At 33.2% G+C, this 24,249-nt stretch overlaps 1 protein-coding gene across 2 annotated transcripts in view; it reads right to left on the reverse strand.

Annotated features, from left to right (window-relative positions):
• Positions 1–12,811: 12,811 nt before the first annotated feature.
• wgn (Tumor necrosis factor receptor superfamily member wengen) overlaps positions 12,812–24,249 on the reverse strand; it is a 48,848-nt gene continuing 37,410 nt past the window's right edge. For both annotated transcript variants that reach the window (XM_014232074.3, XM_014232075.3), the window contains exons 4-5: positions 18,487–18,624; positions 12,812–15,141 (exon numbers count right to left, since the gene is read on the reverse strand). In XM_014232074.3, the coding sequence (XP_014087549.2) occupies positions 15,053–15,141; positions 18,487–18,624 (227 nt within the window). In that variant the 3' untranslated portion in view covers positions 12,812–15,052. The remainder of the gene's footprint in view (positions 15,142–18,486; positions 18,625–24,249) is intronic.

Consider the following 24,249-nt stretch of genomic DNA (forward strand, 5'->3'; position numbering starts at 1 on the left):
GGTACTCGGAGACTTTTGAACGTATTTTAACTGCAGTTTCTCTTTATATTATCTATTATTGCAACTTTTCTTTTTATAAATAATTTATTATTAATTTTTCCGGTAATCAGCGTGTCGAGCTGCGTCGATTTAGCCTTGTCAGTCTGTCTGTCCGTATATACGCGAACTAGTCCATCAGTTTCTGAGATATCGATCTGAATTTTTGCGCACGTCCTTTTTTTCCGATGTTCATCAAAATCAATAAGACACTGTATAATTTGTTTTTATTTTTGAAGAGTATCAAAGATGCGGTGCAACCGAGTTAAATTTTTTTCTTGTTTTTTTGATCGTTTACAAAACATTTTAATGTACCATAATGAGCTCATGGAAGAATTTGAACCTCGCTGTTGAATATTAAATGCTATTTTTTAATTTGCCTATTGTAGAAGAAACTAATTTCCGTGATTGTTTGAACGTTAATATTTTGGAATTAAATTAGAGTAAAAATGGCGAAAGTACGAAGGTATAATGGATTAATTTATTATATAATTAATATTGTGAGTGGAATTCCGGTACTGTACGAATTTGGTGTTGTTGTTGTTGTTATACTAATGGAAAAATATTCCTCAAATAATTGTGAGGAATGCTGTCGAGTTGATAGTTAATAGGCGGATAAAACTTCAGATCCATTCTAGTTCCAGTTACAGTAAATCCGTCGTAGGTTAGGGTCTTCCTGTCTGGTTTTGTAAATTTGGATCTAAATTAGTCTTCCAGTCTTGTGTTGTAATTTTAGGTTGCAGAATTTACAATAATGATTCCTCGATTGCTCGAATTTTCGGGTTAATAAAGTCTCGTTTAATTAATTTAAGGAAAGTTTAGACGTGAAATATTCGTTATATGTATTTTTAGTTATAAAATTTTTGAAATCGTTGACAGATCATAATGTTTTATAAATTTATATTTCTTAATACGTATTTATGGATATATAATGCATTAGAATACGCCACAAAATTCAGAGATTAAATCTACCAACTATATATTATGCTATCGCCTTTAATTATTAGACACGTTACTTAGATTTATTAGTATCAAATAAGGTTCAGTCCAATAATTTACATTACTTGTATTTTTGCCTGAGTAGCCGCATTTTTAATTTCAAAACTCTCTATATATTGTATTTATATATATGTATTATATCAATTCCACATTTTTTATAAGATCGTGATATGTATTCGTGTCAAAACTAAATCCTCGATCTTTTTCCTGTTTTTTATCATGATATTTTATAGAATTCTGATATTCAAAAGGCACACACTGCTTTGTTAACTCGTCTTTTCAAAGTAACTGCGATAAGTATCAACTGCTGGTAGTTTTAGATGTATTATATACGTACAAACATATTATAATATATGTAATTTGAGTGGATTTTCATCTGCCGCAAAGTTAAAAGACTAAACAGTCATCCTCATTCCAATCACCGATCTGCACTTGAAGAATAACTAAATAGCACTTGCACTTCCTTCCGGTTTCCAAAATAAACGTGTTACACATACAACATCTGCGGCCCTGAATATGGTGCGTATCTATTGAATGTGTGTCGATATGTAAGCACTGCTACAGCTGTGTGACCCTCTTCAAATATTCCCAACACAGGCGCGACAAGCGATCTATGATTTCCTTTGCCACCGAACGGACATCCATTCTAACGCTTGCCGCTGCTGCTTGCGCTGTGATCGTCGCTATCAGCAATCTGGAGCAGTCGTGAGACGTGCCCCCGGCAATAGCGTCAACACATCTTCAGTGTCTTTTGGCCCCTTTCGATTTCGATTTCCCATTGAGCGTGTCTCAAGCGCAGTCGCGGTGAACACATGCTTCCTGTAAATGTTTGCCTCACTAGATCGGTGCAACTCCGCACATGTGTGTGTGGGTGTCGGTGGGTACGAGTATGTGAGCACGTGTCAATTGCATTCGGAAAATGTGCCATTTACATTGGTGCCACAACAATTTTTTTTGAGCGTGTACAATATCAGTGAAAAAGCAGGAGGAAACGGAAAAGTCAAGCGTAAGCATAATTAAGAAAAAATAGTATGGGAGGGAAAAAGGCGAAAAAACGACTGGTGAAAAAGCGAGATGTTTAAAATAATTTAAATGGCTTTGGCATGTGGCATGTGGCAGCAACTGCTACTTCTCCGGCAATAGCAAAACCCTCAGCCGCCACAAGCATGCTGTGCTGGCGACGGCTACTACTCAGCAGTACAAAGATATGGCGTGGCAGCAATCATGTGCAATGTGCGCGGCGACGTCACGAGCGCAGTCGCTAATTGTTGACTTGTAGACGGAGGGAATTCTTTCGACTGCAAAAAACATTTTTCCATTCTGAACTCAAATGCAATTCAACTTCAGTCCATGCCAATATGTTGCAACTTCCCAGTCAGCATCTGTTGCATGGAGCTCATGCAAATGTGTTGGCAGGCATTTACTCTTTGTTTATAAACACATCCACACATGCAAGTACATGAAAAGTGTGTAGGTATGTTGGTGTACACTCATGTGCAACACATAATTTACAATGGGACAGCATACAATCAGCATTGGCAGTAACACCAAAAAGAGCAACAAAGAATTGCAGGTCCAGTATCTTTAGCTAACGGCAGCCGAAAAACTGTCCAGTCGTTCCCAGTTTTACACGGATTTTTCAGTCACTTTGACTTTGAGCGATTTTTTTTTGCTGAATAAGTGGGGAAAGTCAAAATGCCTGGAAAGCAAGGTTTGAATATTGTATCTCTTCGGCCCATACTGGTATTAGACTGAATACTCAATGATTCTTCACCTCATACATTGAGTGATCTTCGTATGAGGTTCTGCCTCGTTTAAATAGTCTGTGTTACTTAGAAACCATACTTTATTTGTTCTTCTCTTGCCTCCAAGGGTAGTTTGAATAATAAAACAGTTAATAACGAAAACGTGATAAACATTGGAAAACCCAATCATTGTCTATACGACGATCGATATGGACAGAAGCATGATAAGGAAAATCAAAACGCGATGGAATGATCTACCTGGGTGCAAAACGTCAAACGTCATGTGTAAAACGGTAGATCCGACGTATACAAAATTCCTACTGGAACTCGATAGAAGGAACTGTAGGAACATGATCGGAATACCTTCTGGTCACTGTCTGGTGACGGCACACGTCTGCAGAATGGGGCCACAGGTCGAGAAAGCTGCAGAATACGTCAAGAGCAACCTTATACCGTATTAACAAAGCTACGCTTTAAGCATTTAGGCCCTACGGTATGAGACACTGCGAGATACTGGAAGAGGTATCGAGATCAAGTGAGACCACAGAGTCTATTGAAATTCGCGGTAAGCGCAGGCATCGTCACGGATGACTACTCCTCATGCATCTCGTAACTGAACTCCATTTGGCATCGCAACGTACCAAAACTAGTCTATGCGTGGCTCAGTAACCTACCACACTAACCTAACCTATCCTTATTATATTGTATATGTCTTCATTAGAAATATACAAAGAAAATCGATTTTTCAAACCCCAATGATAGACGACTACCATAAATATTTCTAATGTTTTATCTCCATAAACCAAATATACCTTCTGGTTGATTATACCGTGTAGAATGCCATCTGAGACAAAATTTTCCGAAAGGTTGAGTCACGATTAGTATTCAGAAATGGGTGACATCTGTCTATAACTTTTTCCTTTCTGACATATTACGTCGAAAAAATTTCCTTTGTCTGTTTTCCGTTAGTCTTCCGTATATATCTGACAATATACTTAATTGAAACATTTCATAGAAAAACTGACATAAAACCGGTTGAAATATATACGCATTTATTAATATCTATAGTTTTATTTATAAAGCAATTCGGACAATTGCAACACGATCAGGACGTTTAGGTTCAATAACTTTCGTACTTTTATTAATAATTTGACGCTGTACGTTAACAAGTTGAGCATGTAACTTTTGCGGGTTTAAATCCCCGGCAAAGCAAAGGAATATACTACTATCTAAAAAGCAGAAGAACTGTTCTGTTCAAAACTATAAAATCTCTGAGTTAGTTAAACAGTAAACTTAGACTAAAATCTCGCTTAACTTAAATTAAAAACAAGAAAACTAGAATGCCCTTCACAAAGTTGCCAAGACAAGTACAAGAACTGGATTTTGATAGATCGCTTTGTATGACAGCTAAATGCTACGGTAATCTGATCTGAACAATTTGCAAAGATATTACTTGTATAGCATTGTCTTGGATAATAATACATGCCAAATTTTGTGAAGATATCTTGTGAAATAAAAAAGTTCTCCATACAACAACTGGATTTTGATAGATCGGTTTGTGTGGCAGCTAAATGATTTAGTTGTGTAAAATTTCAGAGCGATATCTCAAAAACTGAGGAACTAGTTCACGTATATAAAGACAGACGGACATGGATAAATCAACTCAGCTCATCATGCTAATCATTTATGGATACATTTTTTTATAAATATTATATAAACATATACTCTATTCAGGTATAATAAGTTTTCCCGGAGATACTGGACCATTAGTTATATGTCAAAACTGATCTTTTGATCGATCTTTATACGAGAAGTTTGGCCAAATATTTACCAATAACCGCGATCGGAATTTCATAATTTCCATGTAATTTAAAACTAATTGTATGATTACCAAACTATAATTACTATATACTAATAATTACAAAGATTCCACGCATTTAAAATTTTAACAACCACTCAATTATTCCAAGGCATTTTTTGCACCATTTAATAAGCAACCAGCTTCTTAACGAGTATAATGAGTAAAAATTTTTTTTGTTATTTACATATTTTATACGCGATGACGGCAGAACTTCTTTGTCGATTCGTCCGCAAAAATAGCAATTATTTTTTGCACATCTTTAGATAATAATTATTCTGATTTCAAACGATGGCGCATACTTGTGTCAAAACGAAATCTCAATGAATATACATGTGTGGGCCTATCAACTACCAGTAAATAATATCAGTGTGAGGAAGACAGTTATTTTTAGGATTTATTTTTAACAACTTATCAAATTCCAGATAAATTTGAGCTTCTGGCATACAACTAATTCCTTTAAACCATTTTTGTACAATAAAACGTATGATTATTGCAAATTTATGAAGATTCCAGCGCGTATGCCATTTGCAAAGATATGTATACTTTGATGCGATAGCGAAGATTTAAATAAAAATAATACCTGTCCCTATAATGTAAGTACAGTTATGATGGAAATAATTGAAATTAAATTTTACTAATTCTGTTTGCTTGGCATACAGCATGATCTCATTGAGAAGAGCTTCGTAATGAATAATGCTATGTTTCGGCTGATGCCCCTACCGAGGGGTATTTACATGTTCAAGTTTCGTGTGGCTACATATAATGAGTGGAAAGTCGAGGTTAGCGTTCAATTCTTATTAGATTTGAGAAGAAAATAAATGTATTGGAATATGCTTAACGTTGTATAAAAATTATCGACCATGTCGAAACTCGTTTAACATATTTAAACCGGTGGCGTCTCTTTTAGGGGTATCGCACAAGCGCTCTTTGCCTTCACCCCATAATTTCCCTTCCAAAAACAAGCATTGTATCACCGAACATACTTTTCCATTTTAACGCCATGAAAAAAATACTTCTACTCCAATTCGTCTGAAATATTGACAGCAGTCCACTAGAATATTCTGTACGAAAGGTACAGGCGGTTGGGCTGAGTAAGTTGGACTATCCAAAAACTCTGACCAAACAAAATTTATTTTAGATAGTTGAGGTAGTCTTTTCGAAGTTCGCTATATAAACTTGACGACTTTTGCAATAGTTTACAGGTGACAGGGGTTTTGGAGATACTCGTATTTTCTGGTATATACATTCATCAACTTTCCTAATTCTAACTCACATTTATAGAATAAAAACTTTTATTATATTTATTATTATCTGGAAGTTCATTTATTAAAAGAAATATTTGATACGCAACAGCTTTCTTCGTTTTATTATTATATAGAGTCCAGTTCAAATAGAACTTTTTTGGTGAAATTTGGTGTACTTATCGGGTAGGTCTGAGGATCGGCCAACATCTATTTTTCATACCCCTAAATGTTAAAGGTTATCCACTCCAAATAATATTTTTATGCTCTTGCAACATGTTGATACAGAGTATAATAGTTTTGTTCACTTAACGGTTGTTTGTATCACTTAAAAATAATCCAGATAGATATGGAGCTATATGTATATACTTGTATATAACTAATCAGGATTATGAGAGAAGTTGAAATGTTGTTGTTGAGTGTCTGTCCATCTGTCCGTCTGCCAATACAAGATGTAACTTAAGTCAAAATTGAGATATTATAATAGAACTTAGTACACGTGTTCCTTTGTCAAAAAAGAAAGGACGAGTTCGTAGATGGGCGCAATCGGACCACTATCACTACCACGCCCACAAAACGCCATTAAACGAAAACCTATAAAGTAAAATAATTTAGCACTAAATTCAGATATAAAACTGAAATTTGGCACAGGTGATCGTAGTACCAAGAACCACCTTTACGCTAAAAATTTTAATGGGTGTGGTCCCACCCTTTAAGAAGCTTAATGCACATATCTTCTAAACCACTTAAGATGCAACAACCAAATTCGCTCAATATAAATTATAACGGTTTTCTTAAAAAACACTAAAAGCTCGATAAATCATTAAATAAATATGCCAGAGTAATTAAATTTAGTATCTCTGCCAGAAGGCTTTATAGCAGACGGGGTAAAAAAAGTCGATGAGCGTGGCACCGCCCACATTGAGGTGAAAACTCATACCTCAGGACCTCGTTGACCAATACTGACCAAATTTGGTATGTGATATTATCTTGACAATTTATGTTACCTCGCCTACTTCCCATTTAACACACTTTTAAATTCCATCTGATTCTTTCACTTTCCACTATGCAAATCAAGCCCCAATGAATATATGGGGATCAAACTTTGCATGAATAGTGGCGCTTATAGTAGGCTTATGACCAAAAGTTTTTAAAATCGGACTACAACTGTTCAAGCACCTAGATACCGGATATGTGAACCCCAGTTCCTACAGCGAACATTTTATTGAAAATATTGGTCAATCTGTGAGATTGAAATTCGGAAAAATTCTTTTCTGATAATACTATGCCCGTATGTCATATATGGGGAGAATCGATCAATACTTCGTTTAGCTCCCTTTAGTGTTAATATACAGTGTTGTCAACGCCTGAAAGTGAGTCCCCGGTTTTCATCCATGCAAGTTGAAAAGTAGAAAATGTATGGTTACACCCGAAATTAACTCTCCTTACTAGCAACAGAGTATGTAACATGATGCAAGATTATAAAAGCAAAGTCAAGTTACGTTGAAAACTTTCTTTGAAAGGATGGCGTTTGAATTGATCTCATACGTTTTTTAGTTAAACCTTACCTGCAGCAATCGGTTGATATGATATAAACGCCTTGTACTAAGGCTGAAACACATCTGAGTTACTACACATAGGAAGCTCAGGAAGCTTCTAATCAAAAGTGGAATTCCTAGAGTCCTCTTGGTGACGCAACTTCTTTTTTTCTAGTTTAAAGACATTCTCGCTTATAGACAACAACCTTTTTCCGTCTCTAGAAATTTTAGAATTCGCGTTCTTATTTCATATGTACATCCCTTTTGAGTTACGTAAATTTCATGGCCAAATGACAGAATCAACGCTTTGTTATTTAATCAGCACACAGCATCTTTAAGGGAATTAGAAAATAAAGGAAAAACTTGGCCACATCAATGGCAGATATTTCAATGTGAAGTGCGAGTACGCCGGAGAGCAGAGGCCCGTAGCATGAATGCCAGTCTAATGCGTTCTATAGGAAATAAGCGAAAAAATTGTCGCACATGCAACATCAAACAGATTGAAGGAGGTGCAGGCAGCGCCCACCGTTGCCGATTGCCGTCGACTTACGTAGCGGAGACACTTTGGAGGCAATTCGCCTCGTTTTTGTCATGCAAAATTTGCAACAGAAATTAGGAATGCAACAGACGTGGCTGCTGACGATCGGGCACAAACACACACACGTACATACATATGTATACATATATACTTAGCCGTAAATGCAGAAGCTCGTGCAATTTGCATCGGAGATTACAATTTTTTTGATTTCCTTACTCTCCCCTCAGCTATTTCATATTATTAAAATGAATTTTGCATTAAATTCAATTTCCTCGCCATTGAAGTGTGTGTAATTTGCAAATAGTCGCTGAAGCACACTTTTGAAATTTTAATTTCTTTGGCTTTGCTTCACTGCACCGCAGCAACCACAACCACAGCAACAACAACAAAAACAAACACAGCGCTACGGTTGCAACTGTTGCTCGTAGTTTGTCGTCCTATCTTAGGGTTGTTGTTGTTTATTATTGCAGTTGCCTGCCATTTATTTTCGTTTGTTTTATTTGTTGTATTTATTATTATCATTATCCGTGTTGTTTTTGTTGGCATCTCCTCCTTTGGAGACTACCCGGTGCCATTTGTGGCAGCTGTAACGGTGCTGTGATTTGTGGCTTCATCGAAATTTTATGCGATGGATACTCGCGATTGCATGTAAATGTGTGCTGGCAATTGAATGCCAATTGACTACTTGTTGTGTCGCGCCGAGCGCCTTGGCTGGGTCCATACGCGCGAGTGCCGTGCGATTGTCACATTTGCCTGGCGTTCGTCTGGCCTAGGCATTGAATTGTGATGGGATAATAAAACGCTTTTAGCTGCATTTGTGAGTAGTGATGTAATTGCACGATTTATGAAAAATATAGAAAATATGCGGTAGGTATTCTGCCTTGACTTGAATGATTTTTTAATGAGTTGACAGTAACTTATTATCATATCAGCTAATAAACAAAGCCTTACCTTAATGCGGTGATTTACGCATGAATTTTATGCATTCCGTCTGTTTTGTATTTATTTATTGAACAAAACTATAATACTCTGTAGCAACATGTTGCAAGAGGATAAAAACAAAATAATTATATAAAGAAAACTATCATTTCTTGAATTATATTCAATGTCCACACTTATCTGTATACACATATATGTATAATGTAATATTTTCACTTATCATCTTTATCTCATAAACGTATTATTACTCAAAATCTGTGTGCAACTGAATTTCGATTGTTTTTTTTTGTTTGTTCTGATCTACTTTATTCATTAAATTTCAATAAAACGTAGAGTTAATTTTGCAGGAGAACTGCTCTTTTAATCATTTCTATTTTGTTAACGTCAAACTAAAATTATATTGCAAAATATTGAAAATGGTAATCGTGTGAAGGCGAAATTATTTTCCTCCTCAATATATCCACCTGAATTGAATCATAAGGGAAAAAATGTTGTATGGCTTGAAATTTATTCATTTTCATGACAGTTCTTATTCCAATTTTAGAAATAAACAAGAAAAAACGTTAACTTTGTTTGAACTGAAGCTTCTTACTAGAGCTTTGCCCGGTCAGTTTGTATGGCACCTATATGCTATAGTCACTCGATCTGAAAATTTTTTTCGGATATTGCACCATTGCCTTATATAAGAACCCATGCCAAATTTCGTGAAGATACCTCGTCAAATAGAAAAGTTTCCCATACAAGTACTTGATTTTGATTGTTCAGTTTGTATGGCAGTTATATACTATAGTGGACCTATTTCGACGGTTCCGACAAAGAAACAGCTTCTTGGAGAGAAAAGGACGGAAGAAAAATTTTAGATCGATGTCTCAAAAGCTGAGTGTTGACGTCATTCAATAACTTCTGAGCGATACTAATGCGACATTGCTTTTGCTCAAAATTTAGCAATTTCGGAACAAACTTCGCTGCCACACATCATCTGCAACTTCCCTAGTAGTGATTCGACGATTTTTAAGCACAACTTTTTTCACTGTTTCGATGTTTTCTTCGCCTGTTCAACCGCAAAATTTAATACATATTCTTTATACCAAATCGAAGAGCACGTAAAAAGGTGATTAACCTATTCTGTTGTCAAATACAAACTACTAATCGAAATTGGCTCCTAACGCAAACACATGATAAACATATATTTCCGATTATAACAAAAACAAAATATCGATAATCGAATGTACACAGCTCGCGAAAAATCAAAATTTCCCGTTTCCTTTGAACACACCTCATACATACTTGTATGTATATATTTTATAACTCTTTTAATACGATTTGAAAACACATCTTTAATTAAGATTATCGTACTACTTTTCTACGCATTTAAAAATATTTTCCCGATTTATTGCTTAGTTGGCAATATTTAATAGTCTTAATATCATTTCGTGTACAAATTGAGTTCTACTTAAAACCTTACCCCTCACAAATTTACAACCATACAAAATAATCACGCTTTTAGCATCCTGAGAGAGTTTGAAGCTTGAAACCCCATTACCTTCACTCAAGGTTTCTGCATGGTATAACAGTTTTGTTCATTTCGATTGATTCCAACTTTAAGATATGTTTACAACAAAAGAAAAAAAGTCGAACACAAATAGTACTAATATTATACTACAACTCTATTTAAAAAATGGCTCAGATCTTCCGCTAGTTCCAGTTCGCCATATTTGAGGATTTTTGGCCGTTCCTATTGACTTAATTCCGCTTATATCTGTCTGTATTTACGTTATATCAATTAAATTAGGTTAAATTGTTTATTTTTTTGTACTCTCGCAACCTGTTGCTACAGAGTATAATAGTTTTGTTCACCTAACGGTTGTTTGTATCATCTAAAACTAATCGAGTTAGATATAGGGTTATGCAAATATAAATGATCAGGATGAAGAGACGAGTTGAAATCCGGGTGACTGTCTGTCTGTCCGTCCGTCCGTCCGTCCGTCACCGTCCGTCCGTGCAAGCTCTAACTTGAGTAAAAATTGAGATATCTTTATGAAACTTGGTAGACATGTTTCTTGGTACCGTGAAACGGTTGGTATTGCAGATGGGCGTAATCGGACCACTGCCACGCCCACAAAACGCCATTAATCAAAAACAAATAACTTGCCATAACTAAGCTCCGCAATAAGAAACAAGACTGTTATTTGGTACACAGGATCACATTAAGGAGGGGCATCTGCAGTTAGAACTTTTTTTTTTAAGTGGGCGTGGTCCCGCCTCTAATAGGTTTAATGTGCATATCTCCTAAGCCGCTAATGCTATAATAACAAAATTCACTTCTATTGACGGTGTGAAAATAGTTGAAATCGGGTGGCAACTCCGCCCACTCCCCATATAACGGTACTGTTAAAAACTACTAAAAGCGCGATAAATCAAGCACTAAACACGCCAGAGACATTAAATTTTATCTCTTAGATGGTATAAATTGGCTTTATAGGAACCGCGTTCAAAATTAGTCAGTGGGCGTGGCACAGCCCACTTTTAGGTGAAAACCCATATCTTGAGATCTGCTTAACCGATTTCAACCAAATTCGGTGCATAACGCTCTTTTCATGTTTCTATATTATAGTGCGAAAATGGGCGAAATCGGACTACAACCACGCCTACTTCCCATATAACACCATTTTCAATTCCATCTGATTCTTTCACTTTCCACTATGCAAATCAGGTAACAATGATTATATCGGGGTAAAACTTTGCGTGAATAATGCAATTAAAGTATGCCACCTTGCGGCCAAAAATTGTCTAAATCGAACCAAAACTGTTCAAACCCCTAAGTACTAAATATGTGGACCCCAGTGCCTATAGTTGACCTTCTACCGAAAATATCAGTCAATCCAAAAAGAAATCTCAAACGAGTATACCATTTGACTTTGCGAGAGTATAAATTGTTCGGTTACATCCGAACTTAGCCCTTCCTTACTTGTTTTATATTTTTTTTGTTTTTAGATATACTTCTAATTCGACAGTGACCAGTGATCTGACATCCTATTTCACGATAAACCTGCAATGAATCCCAGGACAAGGTGAGAATTGTGTAGCAGATGAACTAGCCAGAACAGGCACCAACCTACAACTAGAATCTGGTAAGGAGGACATATACAAGTATATGCCTCTGACTACTTGTAGATATTTAATCGACAAACATATCATAAACATAGGTGAGTCTCAGTGGAATTAGTCCCTGACTTGCTCAACTAGCAGGCAAACGTGGCATGAATGGAATATGAGTCGCACATGCCGACTGTTAAAATTCAAACGGAATGATTTAAGAACTCTAGTAGGAGTACTAACAGGCCACTGTCTAATATGCAGACATGCAAGTAGACTTGGTATGACATATACCGACTTTTGCAGAAGTTGTCTGGAGGTAGAAGAGGAGGAGACCATTAAACATCTTCTATGCGATTGCACGGCTCTATACGGGAAAATAATCGCAGCCATCGATCGAGGGTTTCTTGACGACGTCTCGGAGGTTGCACGGTAAAGCTTATCTTACTGATGAAGTTCATCAGAAGTACGGGGTGGTTCAGAGAGGAAACAATAGAGTGAGGGGACCTTAGACCCGGTGATATCACAATGGGCCTCCTAAAGCCTAGGTGTGTCGAAAGACAGCCACTCTACCTACCTACCTACCTAATATATTTTAGGTGGATTTATTTCCCCCAATATACTATATATATATGGGAAGTTGAAAAAGTTTCATTGGGCTCAAAACTTTTAGTTGGTAGTCTCTGATATTTCATTAGAATTACACTAAGTTTGGATTTCTATCAAATTTTTTGTTGGCTCTGTTTTATAGATTGTATATCAGGATTCAGGAAGGATGTTACTTACCATGTTTTTCGAATTATTTTAATATCGTCTCATTTGTTTCAAAATATATTTTATTACACACTTTATGCCTTTGACCATTATTAATTACCCGCTCTTACACCTAACCATAATATATAATATGTAGACATACATAGATAGATACGCGCAAACATATGTACACATACAGTTATTTTTCATACATAAATACAATTAACCAAACAAATATGTAAGTATATATAATATATAAGTAGATACATCTGTATATTTTAATACAATGCAACAACACTAATTTAAATATGTATTTCGTTATACATATACAAAAATACACGAAAATATGTATGTACGTATGTATGTATAAAATATGTTGTTACATAATCGAATTTTAGCAGCTAAAAATACACGAAATAAAATTAAATAAAAAATTTAAAGAAAAATCGTTTAACGATCAAATCGATATGTCAACTTAAAACTTAAATAATTTATAAAAAATTTTTGTTTTTGTTTTGTCAACATACAAATGCAGGAGTAAGAGTAAAAATATTGTTGAGCGTACTAGCTTGCTGTTATTGTTTTTTTTTTTTAATTATATTTATATGTGTTTTTTATATTATTTTTTTTGTTTTTTTTTTTGAGAAAATTATAAATAACTATGCACTGTGTAGCATAAATTACTGTTACTGGATATGTTTGTGATATACTTAGTTTCATTTTCCCATATATGTTATTAGGCAATAAAAACATTTATAGTATTTACAATACATTAAGTAAAAATTAAACGATAATAAATTTTTAGTTATTTATATAAATGTAGTTATTTTTAACTACAAAAAAAAACATAAATTTTAATGTTAGCGTAAACATACAATTATATATTAGTATTAAGCATATTTACAATTTAAAAATTTGTTTATATACCAAATGCATACGTATATATGTATACAAAATATTTATAGCCTTTTATAGAAACTACCAAGTTCAGTTTTTATTATTTATTTTTTTAATTTTTATTAATATTAAAATATTTTATTAATAATAAATTTTTTTTTTCAAAGCTCAATTTTAGTTTTATCAATTTTTATTGCTATTTATTTTTAGTTTTTCCATTTTTTTTTTATGTAATTTATTTCATTAATTTTTGATAGCTAATTTAGATATTTTTTTACTTTTAATTATAAAATTTTATTTTTACAACAAGTCAACAACAGAGAATATGGGTATATATTAGTAGAGCGAGATATTCTAACCAAAAATATTCCATACCTAGCACATACATACTTATGTACATTATGTTAATATTATGTATATACGTATCTATTTATGTAGATGTGTATGCCAACTTTTATGAATAAACGAATAGATAGTACCGTTATATAAGCCATAAAATGTGTTGTTAAATTGTGCATGTACACGTAGTTGCTGTTATACAAGTATACCCTGCGAGAAATTAATTTAGAAATGCGAAATACAACTCCATGTTTTATGGTGACAGTTTTTTCGATCTAAAATGAATTTACAAATTTAGTTTAATTTCAAGCTCTTTACTGCTAATTTGAATTTAAAAGTTCATACAATCGTGCAAAATACGTTAATTTCTTACAATTAATTCATTCTACGCACGGAAATATTTATTTTGTTATTCGTGAAGAAAATAGTAAAAACAAAAGTGTTACATTAAAACAAAAAATTTTTTTTTCCAAAATGAGCTTAAAAAATTCAACAAAATAGAAATACAAAAAAAATACTGTCCATAAAATCTCTTGAAATTTCCCAAGAAAGTATCACCTTTTCCTCTTTTCCTTTTAATCAATTTTGTTACTCAAAATGAACAATGAAATGTCCCAAAATTTATATTTTGATATTAAATTTATATATTTGAACCGTTGGAACTTTTTTTAAATCAAACGATATTTATTTACAAATGCTCTAGATTATTGTAAAAACAAAAATCTCGCAGGGTATACGTTTACACGAATGCTATGTCAATATGATTATAGACGAATATTTTTATTATTTTCATAATTTCCAATCAATTATTTTTTGAATTTTACAGTGCCCGCCATACTCGTACTAATTTATAACATCTAGATAAGTAGTTAAAGTCATAATTTTTTACGGTTTGTTTGTTGCTTTAATTACTAATCAAACATCGTTTTGTTTTCATTTTTATTAAGTAGTTAATTACGGTATATATTTCGTCCGATTGAAAAAGTTATTGCTTTGATTTTACATTTCCAATTCCAAATGTTAACGTTGGCCACATTGTTGTAAGAATTAATAGTTGAAAAATGTCTGACTCATCCTTTTGAGCCATTTTCCTCAATATAAACATTACCGGGTTGTAATGTTTTTAAGATACGCCGTTCATGATGTTTTGCCGGTTTTTCTGTAAGGAGTTAAAGAACAGAGAAAGAGATTAAAAGATGAAAGGAAATGTATAAATATAAATGTAAATACCATATATGCTACAGCTATTTTGGAAATAAATCTGTATTTTGTATTAATATAATTTAGAGATCTTATACGTCCAGCTTTATTGCCGACAAACGTATGCATAGCGAAAAATATCCAAATTTACTTGGTACGGTATGTACACTCAATGATGTATGAAAGAGATAAATTTAATTACTTAATCCCTGCTCTCAGATTAAATTGTTAAAGTTTGACCTTTTTGAAAACTCTAGACTGGTCTAATCCCTTAATAAAGTTGATATCAAAGGCTCCATACATTGTTATTGAAATTTAGAAGTAAATATTTGTATTCAAGTGTACATACTAGAAGATTTAGAGAAGCTAATGGAAAATATACGGATAAAACAGTTCCTAAATTTAAATTTAAGTATAGGAAATCAAATACTATGAAGACATTCTTTGTGGAATGTGAAATTTTTTTTATTTGGGGCAACATAGCATGCTCTGGTGTGTTCTTTCTGTAATAATAAATTACATAGTCTGATTCCTCTTACTCCAAATGTCTAAAAACATATTTTGATTGAAAAATGAGTTTAAATAATTTGAGTTTGAAAACCCTTCACACTTCAAGACGTTGTGCCTCTTGGAATGTTTTGTTTAAAACTGAGACTGAGAAATTATTTTTCTACACACAATGTTGACCTTCAAAAATCAGTCTTCAGAAAACACGAAAAATGTCGGAGACCGATAAAAAATACTAACTGCAGAATTTTTGGGAAAAGCATTCTATAAACAAATAACATTTTAGCCCTCAACTGGCTTCGTTGGTCTCAAATCATAAAACAATAGTTTCTTCATTAAGTAATAAAGCACTCTCATAAATTTTAATCTTTTTAGCATTATTAATATTTCATAAGGACTTTGTATCTTGTTCCCTTCGCATCTACATATAAATTAACACTTGTTCCAATCCTTAAAACATGGCAAATTTTTCACTTTAACCACTGCAAATTTATCGTTTCAGAATTGTCAAACTCAAGTGACATATGACTGTCACCACAGTTAGTGCAAAAAAGTTCAACACAGAATTTTAATGCCCAATTGTATGATGATCGAGGAAGACCCCGAAATTATAAATACGCAAAACTACAAGAACAATGAAAAAGCTATCAAACCACAACAGAATTATTATATTAATGCAACATATAAAAAAACTGCATTACTTTTTGACTGTTATTTGTGGCACGTCTGTCAGAATGGGTCGGACGTGATCGGCAAGCAAATAAAATTTCGTTTTACAAAAATACATTTTGGAAGAAGCAAATTCTGTAAAAAAAAATACAAGAAGAAATGCACAAGCGATTCGCGGACAATTAACGCAAACCGTAGGATTACACAGCTGTTTATTTCGGGGTCGGAAGACATGCAGCAATTATGTCGAAACTTTTCTGCAGTCAGTTCAAGAGTTATTGTTTACTTTTGTTATTATTTTTGTTGTTCTTTTCATAACTTTAATAGCATATTGTTTTCCATTTTTTTGTTTGAGTAATAAAAGTACTTTTCATTAACATGTTGGCGCGTCAACATTTCAATAAATCACACGTTAAAGCTATTCATATTCGCACTTGCCATTCAAAAAAGGAGGGTTCACCAGCGTATTTATGTGCAATATTGTTTGAAAAATTAATTACCGATGCTTTCTGAACATATTTATCGAAGATTTTTTTTGTCTTTTTGTTTTTAGTATGAATAACATTCAATCAATGGAGAAAATCGAGCCAAAAAATATAAATAGGATGGAAACGCATGCTTGAGGCTCTTATGAGAAGCTCTCTCCCAGTCAGTTGTGGGGCATAAATGGATATGTCTGGCGACACGTCTCGTATGGCAGCCACACATCATAATTGTCACTCAGTACCGCGTCGATATTTATTTATAGATTCCTGTAATACATTTTAGTCGTAGAAAGTTTTTTGAATTTTGATTTTTGAATGCTTTTTTCGTGCGACACACATTTATATGCAAATTTTTACACTTTCCATGTCTCCACCTTCGTCTTCTCAAGTTGCAGGCGTGGCTCGTGCTTGAACCCAGCACATGCGAGACGCTCACACAACGAAAGCGTACGTAAGTGTACTCTTTAGTACTTCCATAGCACTTTAACACAATAGGTATACCAGAAAGGATGTCAAATGCGCAACAGCGGGTATTCTGTAACTGATGTCACTCATAAAATAAACACCAGAAACAATTAATTTCCACAGAGGATTTTACTCGCACATCATACACGCCTGCCTCTTAAACGGTCATGGTACAACACAAAAAACAATGTAGTCTTCTTGAAATAATCCGAGTCTCATTGGTTCAGCCAAATAGCGCCTAAGGGATAGTCAAAAAAAAAGGAGTCAAGAGTCAAGCACTTCAATTATTTTTCATTGTCATACTCAAGTGGCGTGTAAATTATTTTTGGTATTCACTCTATGTGGCACTGAAGGCGAAAGAGAGCTGAATAACTGTGAACTACCTGTATACTACACAAATATGTACAGACTTGTAGTTGTGTGTCGATATTTTACATTTTTCAAAACCATATGTTGCAAAATTACGGATTGTACTACGATAAATTCGTTTTATTATTGAAGATTCTAAGCTAAGAATAAAAAAATCGATTCTCGACATTTGACTTGTTGATTTTTAATATATATGGAGAATGTTTTCAACATTAACCTCAATTTAGTGGACACCTCTAATGATAAAAATAGGAGTTGCTGAGTTTTCATAACTTTTACAAATGCTTTTCAGTTAGAATAGCAATGTTTTAGACATAAATGTTCGCCTTAAGTCTCTGAGCATTACTGGTCTATGTTTTCTTTTCAAACAACTTGAGTTTCGGGTGCTGAAATTTGAAGTAATACTCTTATTCAAAAGCGCCATGATGTCCTATGGATATATTACGCAGAGAGGGATGTAATCGATCCAAGCTCAACAGCTAGAAACTTCAAATTTCATTGAAAAAACTATTGTAAATATAAGGAATTCGTTCTACATGAAATTTAGAGGAGCACTAAAAAATCTAATTAAAATATATATGAGTCCGTTTTTTAACTATCGTTTGAACAACTATCGACGCTTTTATCTTCCTACCAGTTTAACACTAAATGTGATCTCCAGCTGCTACAAAACTTTCATCAAAATTTTTTTCGATTTCGAAAAATCTCTACATTGTGTTATATTTGTAAATCTTAATCTATTTTAGTAAAAGCACAAAACTGAACACCTCGAATTACTTTTTTTGTTATATTCTACAAAGTCCACTTACCCGGTAATAGCACATGTTGCGGCTGGAAATTCGTTGATACACCTAATGCATCGGCGTTGCCAATAAAGAATGTTCCACCCTCCATACTCTGTACTTCTGCTAATTTAGCCATTAATTTTGTAGATAATTCTTCAACATCTAGAAAAAAGAAGAGAAAGTAATTAGAACCGCGAAGATAATATAAATAATATTATATATATGTAAGAGAGTTTATAAAAGTATATTGAAACGAGTAGAAATTCTGTGTTACAGTTTTTCTAATCTTGTCTTCTAATTATTATAGAAAAATACTTGAGCACTAACCCTTCTTACTTATTAGTAAGTGGTGCTCGCTCTCTCTTTTTCCTTCTCTGTAGACTATAGTTAAATAAGTTTCATAACTTTTTCACTAGTCTCATTGAAACCGTTAACGAAATTTCCACTAGTCCCCGGAATGGCCGAGGTAATTGGGGTTCTATTTTGATTTAAAATAATTATTTTATTATGTCGTAGATTCATATGCATCTTATGGTAAATCTTTTCAATAAAAAATATCTAAAATAATCAAAACAGGCTTCAAGTTTTGCACTGCGATCATAACCCAGTCATTTATATATATTTAATTTGCAATATATGGCAACGTAATAAATAATAAATTATTACAAAAAAATTAAAAAAATAAAAAATAATTATAATAAAAAGCCAACAATAAAAAGTTGGCAACTTTGGCTTCCAAACACAAGAAAGACCACAAGACAACGAAAAATGTTTTGTACACGAGTTCGGTAATCTTCTTCAAAATTCTTTTAAAATCGAGCATTATATCTCACTATAAAATCTTCTTCTTTTATAATCCGTATTGCGCAGAGCTTTTTCTTTAATTGTTTATTTTTCTTGATTCTTCTTCTTGTTTTATGTCTAACTTATGTCGAAATGTAAACAATTCTTTGAAAAATAGTACATTAAAATAGCCAGAACTCAGACAAAATAAATTATTAAAAACATTTATTATATTCGCTGGTTTGTTCTTCATCTTTTTGACGCAGCAATTTGTTTACGCTAAGAATTCTTTGTTAAGTGAAGACTGAAAGGAAGCGGTAGCTGTAGATACACGCGAGTTGAGCCAGTAGGTGGGCGCACAGTGGGTGTGTCGGGGCTACTAATATTTGGCGCATGGGTCTGGTTAATGCTTCGCAAAGCAAATATTTTCATTTATTTTGAGGCAGGAAGTGGAATTGGATGAAAATTGCGAAAGTTTTGCAAATCTTTATACCGAATTAGCATATTAGTAAATGATTTAGTGAAAATAAATTGAACCTAAATTCAGTCTTCAAAACAATTACAACATCTTTTCATTTATTTATCTTTGCCCGGAAACACAAAATAGTTTAAAATAAATAAGCAATGAAATATATTTTCGTCAAGGAAGTTATTGGTTCAAGGCGAGTTGGAAGAAAATAAAATTATTTACTGTGAAATGTGTCTGTTTTTCTTCAAATTAACAAAATTAAGAAAAAAATATTATTTAATTTCAAATCCGAAAAACATCAAAGAGCTGCAATTCTTTAGCGACTGCAATTACCGGTTCAAAAGAAATATTCCATTGTAACTAACTTAATTTTTCTTTTTAAATTTTCAAAGACCATTCGATTAATTTGTGGAGGTTTTGGTTTGACTGTTGTCGGTAACTTTAAATTTTGTTAAAGATTGAAAAGTAATTTTTCATTAAATAAAATATAACTATTATTTTTATTTTTATAAGAATTCCATATTTGGTCAGGCACTATAGTGTTTTAGGTTTAAATTTGAGATAATGTTTAAGTCACGCCGAATTTTTATATCTTTATAAACCGTTCAAGTGACCGTCGGATCCATGTACCCAGGAACAGATCTGAATTTTTGTATTAACTTATATATTGGGTACATCAACAACAACATGCCATCATATACGAATTTAAGGTGTGAATTTCAAAAAAAAAATTTTTTTACTTATATATATATCGAATGTCCATATATTCGAAACTATTATCCGAAAATTTGAAGTTGATCCCGTAAAAAGTTTCGGAGATATGAGTAATTTGTTAAACTGTTTTAACTTACTGTAATCGGCTTTAACTTTAAATGCGTACTTCTCGAAGCGCTGATTTCAGAGTGGGTAAGGAAAATTTTTTCGAAATGTCATAACCGATTGACTTGAAACTTTCACACTATCTTTCTAAATATATATGTCAGGTAATGATCAAAAAAATAAGTTTTTGATATTTATTTCCAGTTTAAAGCGCTATGAAATGTAAATTTTTTTCACAAAAAACAAAATTTTTACTAGTGTTTCGATCATTGCATAACTCATCTATGGTAACAATTTATTTGTTTGGTTTTTGAATTTGAGAAAATGTTCCCTTTTTCGGAGGTCCTGCTGGATATCTGCTACAGAATCAAGGGAATCAAAATCAAAACAAGAAAAAATGTTAACTTCGATTGTACCGAAGCTATAACACCCTTCACAGGTACAAATGTTGTAATTTCGTTAAGATGTCTCGACAAATAAAAAAGTTTTCCATGCAGGCACTTTACTCCGATTGTTCAGTTAATCTGACAGCTATATGTTATAGCCATCCGATCTGTATAATTTTTTCGGAGATTTCACTATTGCCTAATTGCCTTTCCATACAAGCACTTGATTCCGATCGTTCAGTTTTTAAGCTATCGATCTGAAATTTAACACCTATGCTTTTTTTTACTAAGAAGCTGCTCATTTGTCGGTACGGCCGATATCGGACCACTTTGCATATACACAGACGCACGGACGGACGGACATGGCTAAATCAACTCAGCTTATCATACTGTTCATTTATGTATACATGTTATAGGTTCTCCGACGTTTCCTTCTTTATGTTACAAACTTCGTGGCAAACTTAATATACCCTGTTCAGGGTACAATAAATGGCTGATTATATGTAGATTTATTAAAGTATGATAAATTCTGTGAATTTACAATTTTTACTTATTGATAACAAAAAAATTCAAAAAAGTCTCATTTATTCTCATTTGAAAGAGGAAATAATAACGTCTTAAACCTGAACCTTGACTGAAATCATTTATTTCATTCATTCTGAATCTTATCAGGTACACATAAAGACCGACTGAGCAACCTGTGCATTTGAAGTTGCTCCGAATACAAATGAAAGCCTGAGAGCGTACAAAAATAGTAGCGAGCGTAGTTAGAGAGCGTTTGATTTTACTATTGACCACAGAAAAAAAGTTTTCAGTTGAAAAATGTTCATGCAACTTTTAAACATTTATAATAAAGATATATTTATTCACATAAATATGTGTAGGTATTTATAATAAGTGGTATATGGTTTTATATTAGGCGCGTGCTACAGCTGCCTTCTATTTTCCAACACCTTAGAACATTCTTATACATAATACTCGTATTTCTAAATTCTGATGGGCAATAATTTCACTCTCGATACTTTTCTCCACCTCCATTTATTGGCTAACAGCACAGATACGTACGTACATGCATATAGAAATACAAACGTACATACATACAAGTACATACTGGTGATATTGCGAGATTTTTCTGAGTAAACGACTTTGAAATTCGCACAAAACTTTCACGTTATTTATTTTTTCCGAATAAAAGTGAAAATTTATTCTTCAACATTGGAAAAGTAAATAATTTTATGCATACCAATCCTGATAAGTGTGCTCATATTGTTATAAATACGTTCACATTCCCCTCACTTTTGTTTTTCAAGGATAATATTTTAAACTTTTATTTTTAAACTTATAGCACATCAATATTTAAACTACAATTATGATATTAAAGGCAAAATGCTTTTCACTTTCAATTATTTTTAATTCTGATTTTTGCATTATGGTTTTTTATTTCAAGTGATTTTTTTAATAATAATAACAATTATTGTGAAATCTTTTTATAAGAAAAATATTTTCCTCATCTTCATTGCACATTTAAATTTATCTTGGTTCAAGAGAAAAAAATATTTCCTTTTTAGGAAGCTATAAATCATCTGTTTATTAACCTCAAAAACTTTGAAGTAATAAAAGAAATTTTAGCTTAATTTTCAGTGACTGACTTCATAGAGTTTTGTAAGCACTAATGTTCGCAATGTTAACAATATATTGTAGAAAGGAGGAATAGATAGGGAAAACAGAAATAACTGAGTAGGTAAAAGGAACCGGTAGTTAAAGGGATGATGCTACATGAAAAGTTCGGACTGGGTCGAATGAATTCAGAAAGATTAGAACTGTCTTACTTTAGGCTTACATAGTTGATCCAGAAAGATCTCCAAATAATCACAATCGTTAACTCCAGGCATTCAAGATAATTATGACTAGCGGTAATCGATAAGATTTGTGACAGCACCAGAATAGACTTCAATGGGAAAATATTTTGAGACTGAATAACAAATACAACGTAGAATGTCTCATTCCCATTCTAACCAATTCAAGAGATTCGAACTTAAATCAAGAAACACCTAAGTTAGCTTATTTAAAATTTGCATTTAGCCTTGACTGTGATAGCTTTCATCTCATCTCATCACCATGAAGTATATTTAAAAGAATTATCGTTCAGGTCAAATCCTGCTGAAGTAATATATTCGATACTTATTGTTTAGAGGCTGAAAACGTTAGAAAAACGTTACAGCAATCAGAAAGTCAAGAGAAACTGGTAAAGGAATAAATTTGAAATATGGAGAAAAATATCTCAAACCTCTTCTAATAATCATCTGTAATGCACGTCGTTTGTTTCACCCTCTCCCCTTTTTCGCAGCAAACAAATTTGCACAGAAATGATTTTGCAAATATTTTAATAGGCTTACATACATACAGCTGCGCAACATGCATGAGTATTGGTATTTTAAGTGCATGCCACCATTACAATGGCACGTTCCAAGTTGAAGGAAACCATTTGTAACATCATGAATATGTCGTCAGCAAATTGTTGGCATTCACACTGTGAACGCTTATTAACTATTTCCATTCAAATTTTTGCCTCGATTTATAAATAAATTTTTAGCCACAATTTACTACAAAAACAAAAACTAAAATTTTGTTGGCAAAATAATTGAAAGATTGCATGATCGGTAAAATTAGAATTTTTGAGCAATTACAGGCGGAAAAATGTCTGGTAATAAGTGGATGCTCGAAAAGTTGTATGCATTTATTTTACTTTTTACTATTACAGTCCCGCGAAAAATTTTATGAAATCGCTTCTTTAATGCCCGATATATGACATATATATGTATGAATGTATATATCTATAAGTAAATATAAGCAAGTAGAACACTAATTTATGTAAATACAATCATCTGTTAGGTGCACATTTGCATGTTGCATGTTGCATGTAATGAGCATTTCCTTAATTACTCGCTACTCAAGTGGTTTCCTACTTGCGTTGCAACAATCAAGCTGACAATATTTTCATCAGCACCTCGTTGGTGCAACGACATCATCAACGTCAACGTCATCGTTCGCGCATCAACGGCATTATCATAATGACACGCACTTTATGACAAGCATAAATTTCTATGCCACCAAATGGGATTACAACTTCCGCAAGCGCCTCACTCTACACCACACTAAAAAAGTATGTGTGTGTGCGCATAGGTGTGTATACTTACTATTGGAGAACTACTAACAAATACCATCGACGAAAATGTAGAGAATCTATTTTTATGTGCTGTTTTTGTTATTTTCCGCTTGTTCTCTAATATGTTTTTGAAATTGTTTCCAAAGTGACATTTGATGTATGTA

Source organism: Bactrocera oleae, chromosome 5 (genome assembly GCF_042242935.1).
Source record: "Bactrocera oleae isolate idBacOlea1 chromosome 5, idBacOlea1, whole genome shotgun sequence".
In the NCBI taxonomy this organism is placed as follows: Eukaryota; Metazoa; Arthropoda; class Insecta; order Diptera; family Tephritidae; genus Bactrocera; species Bactrocera oleae.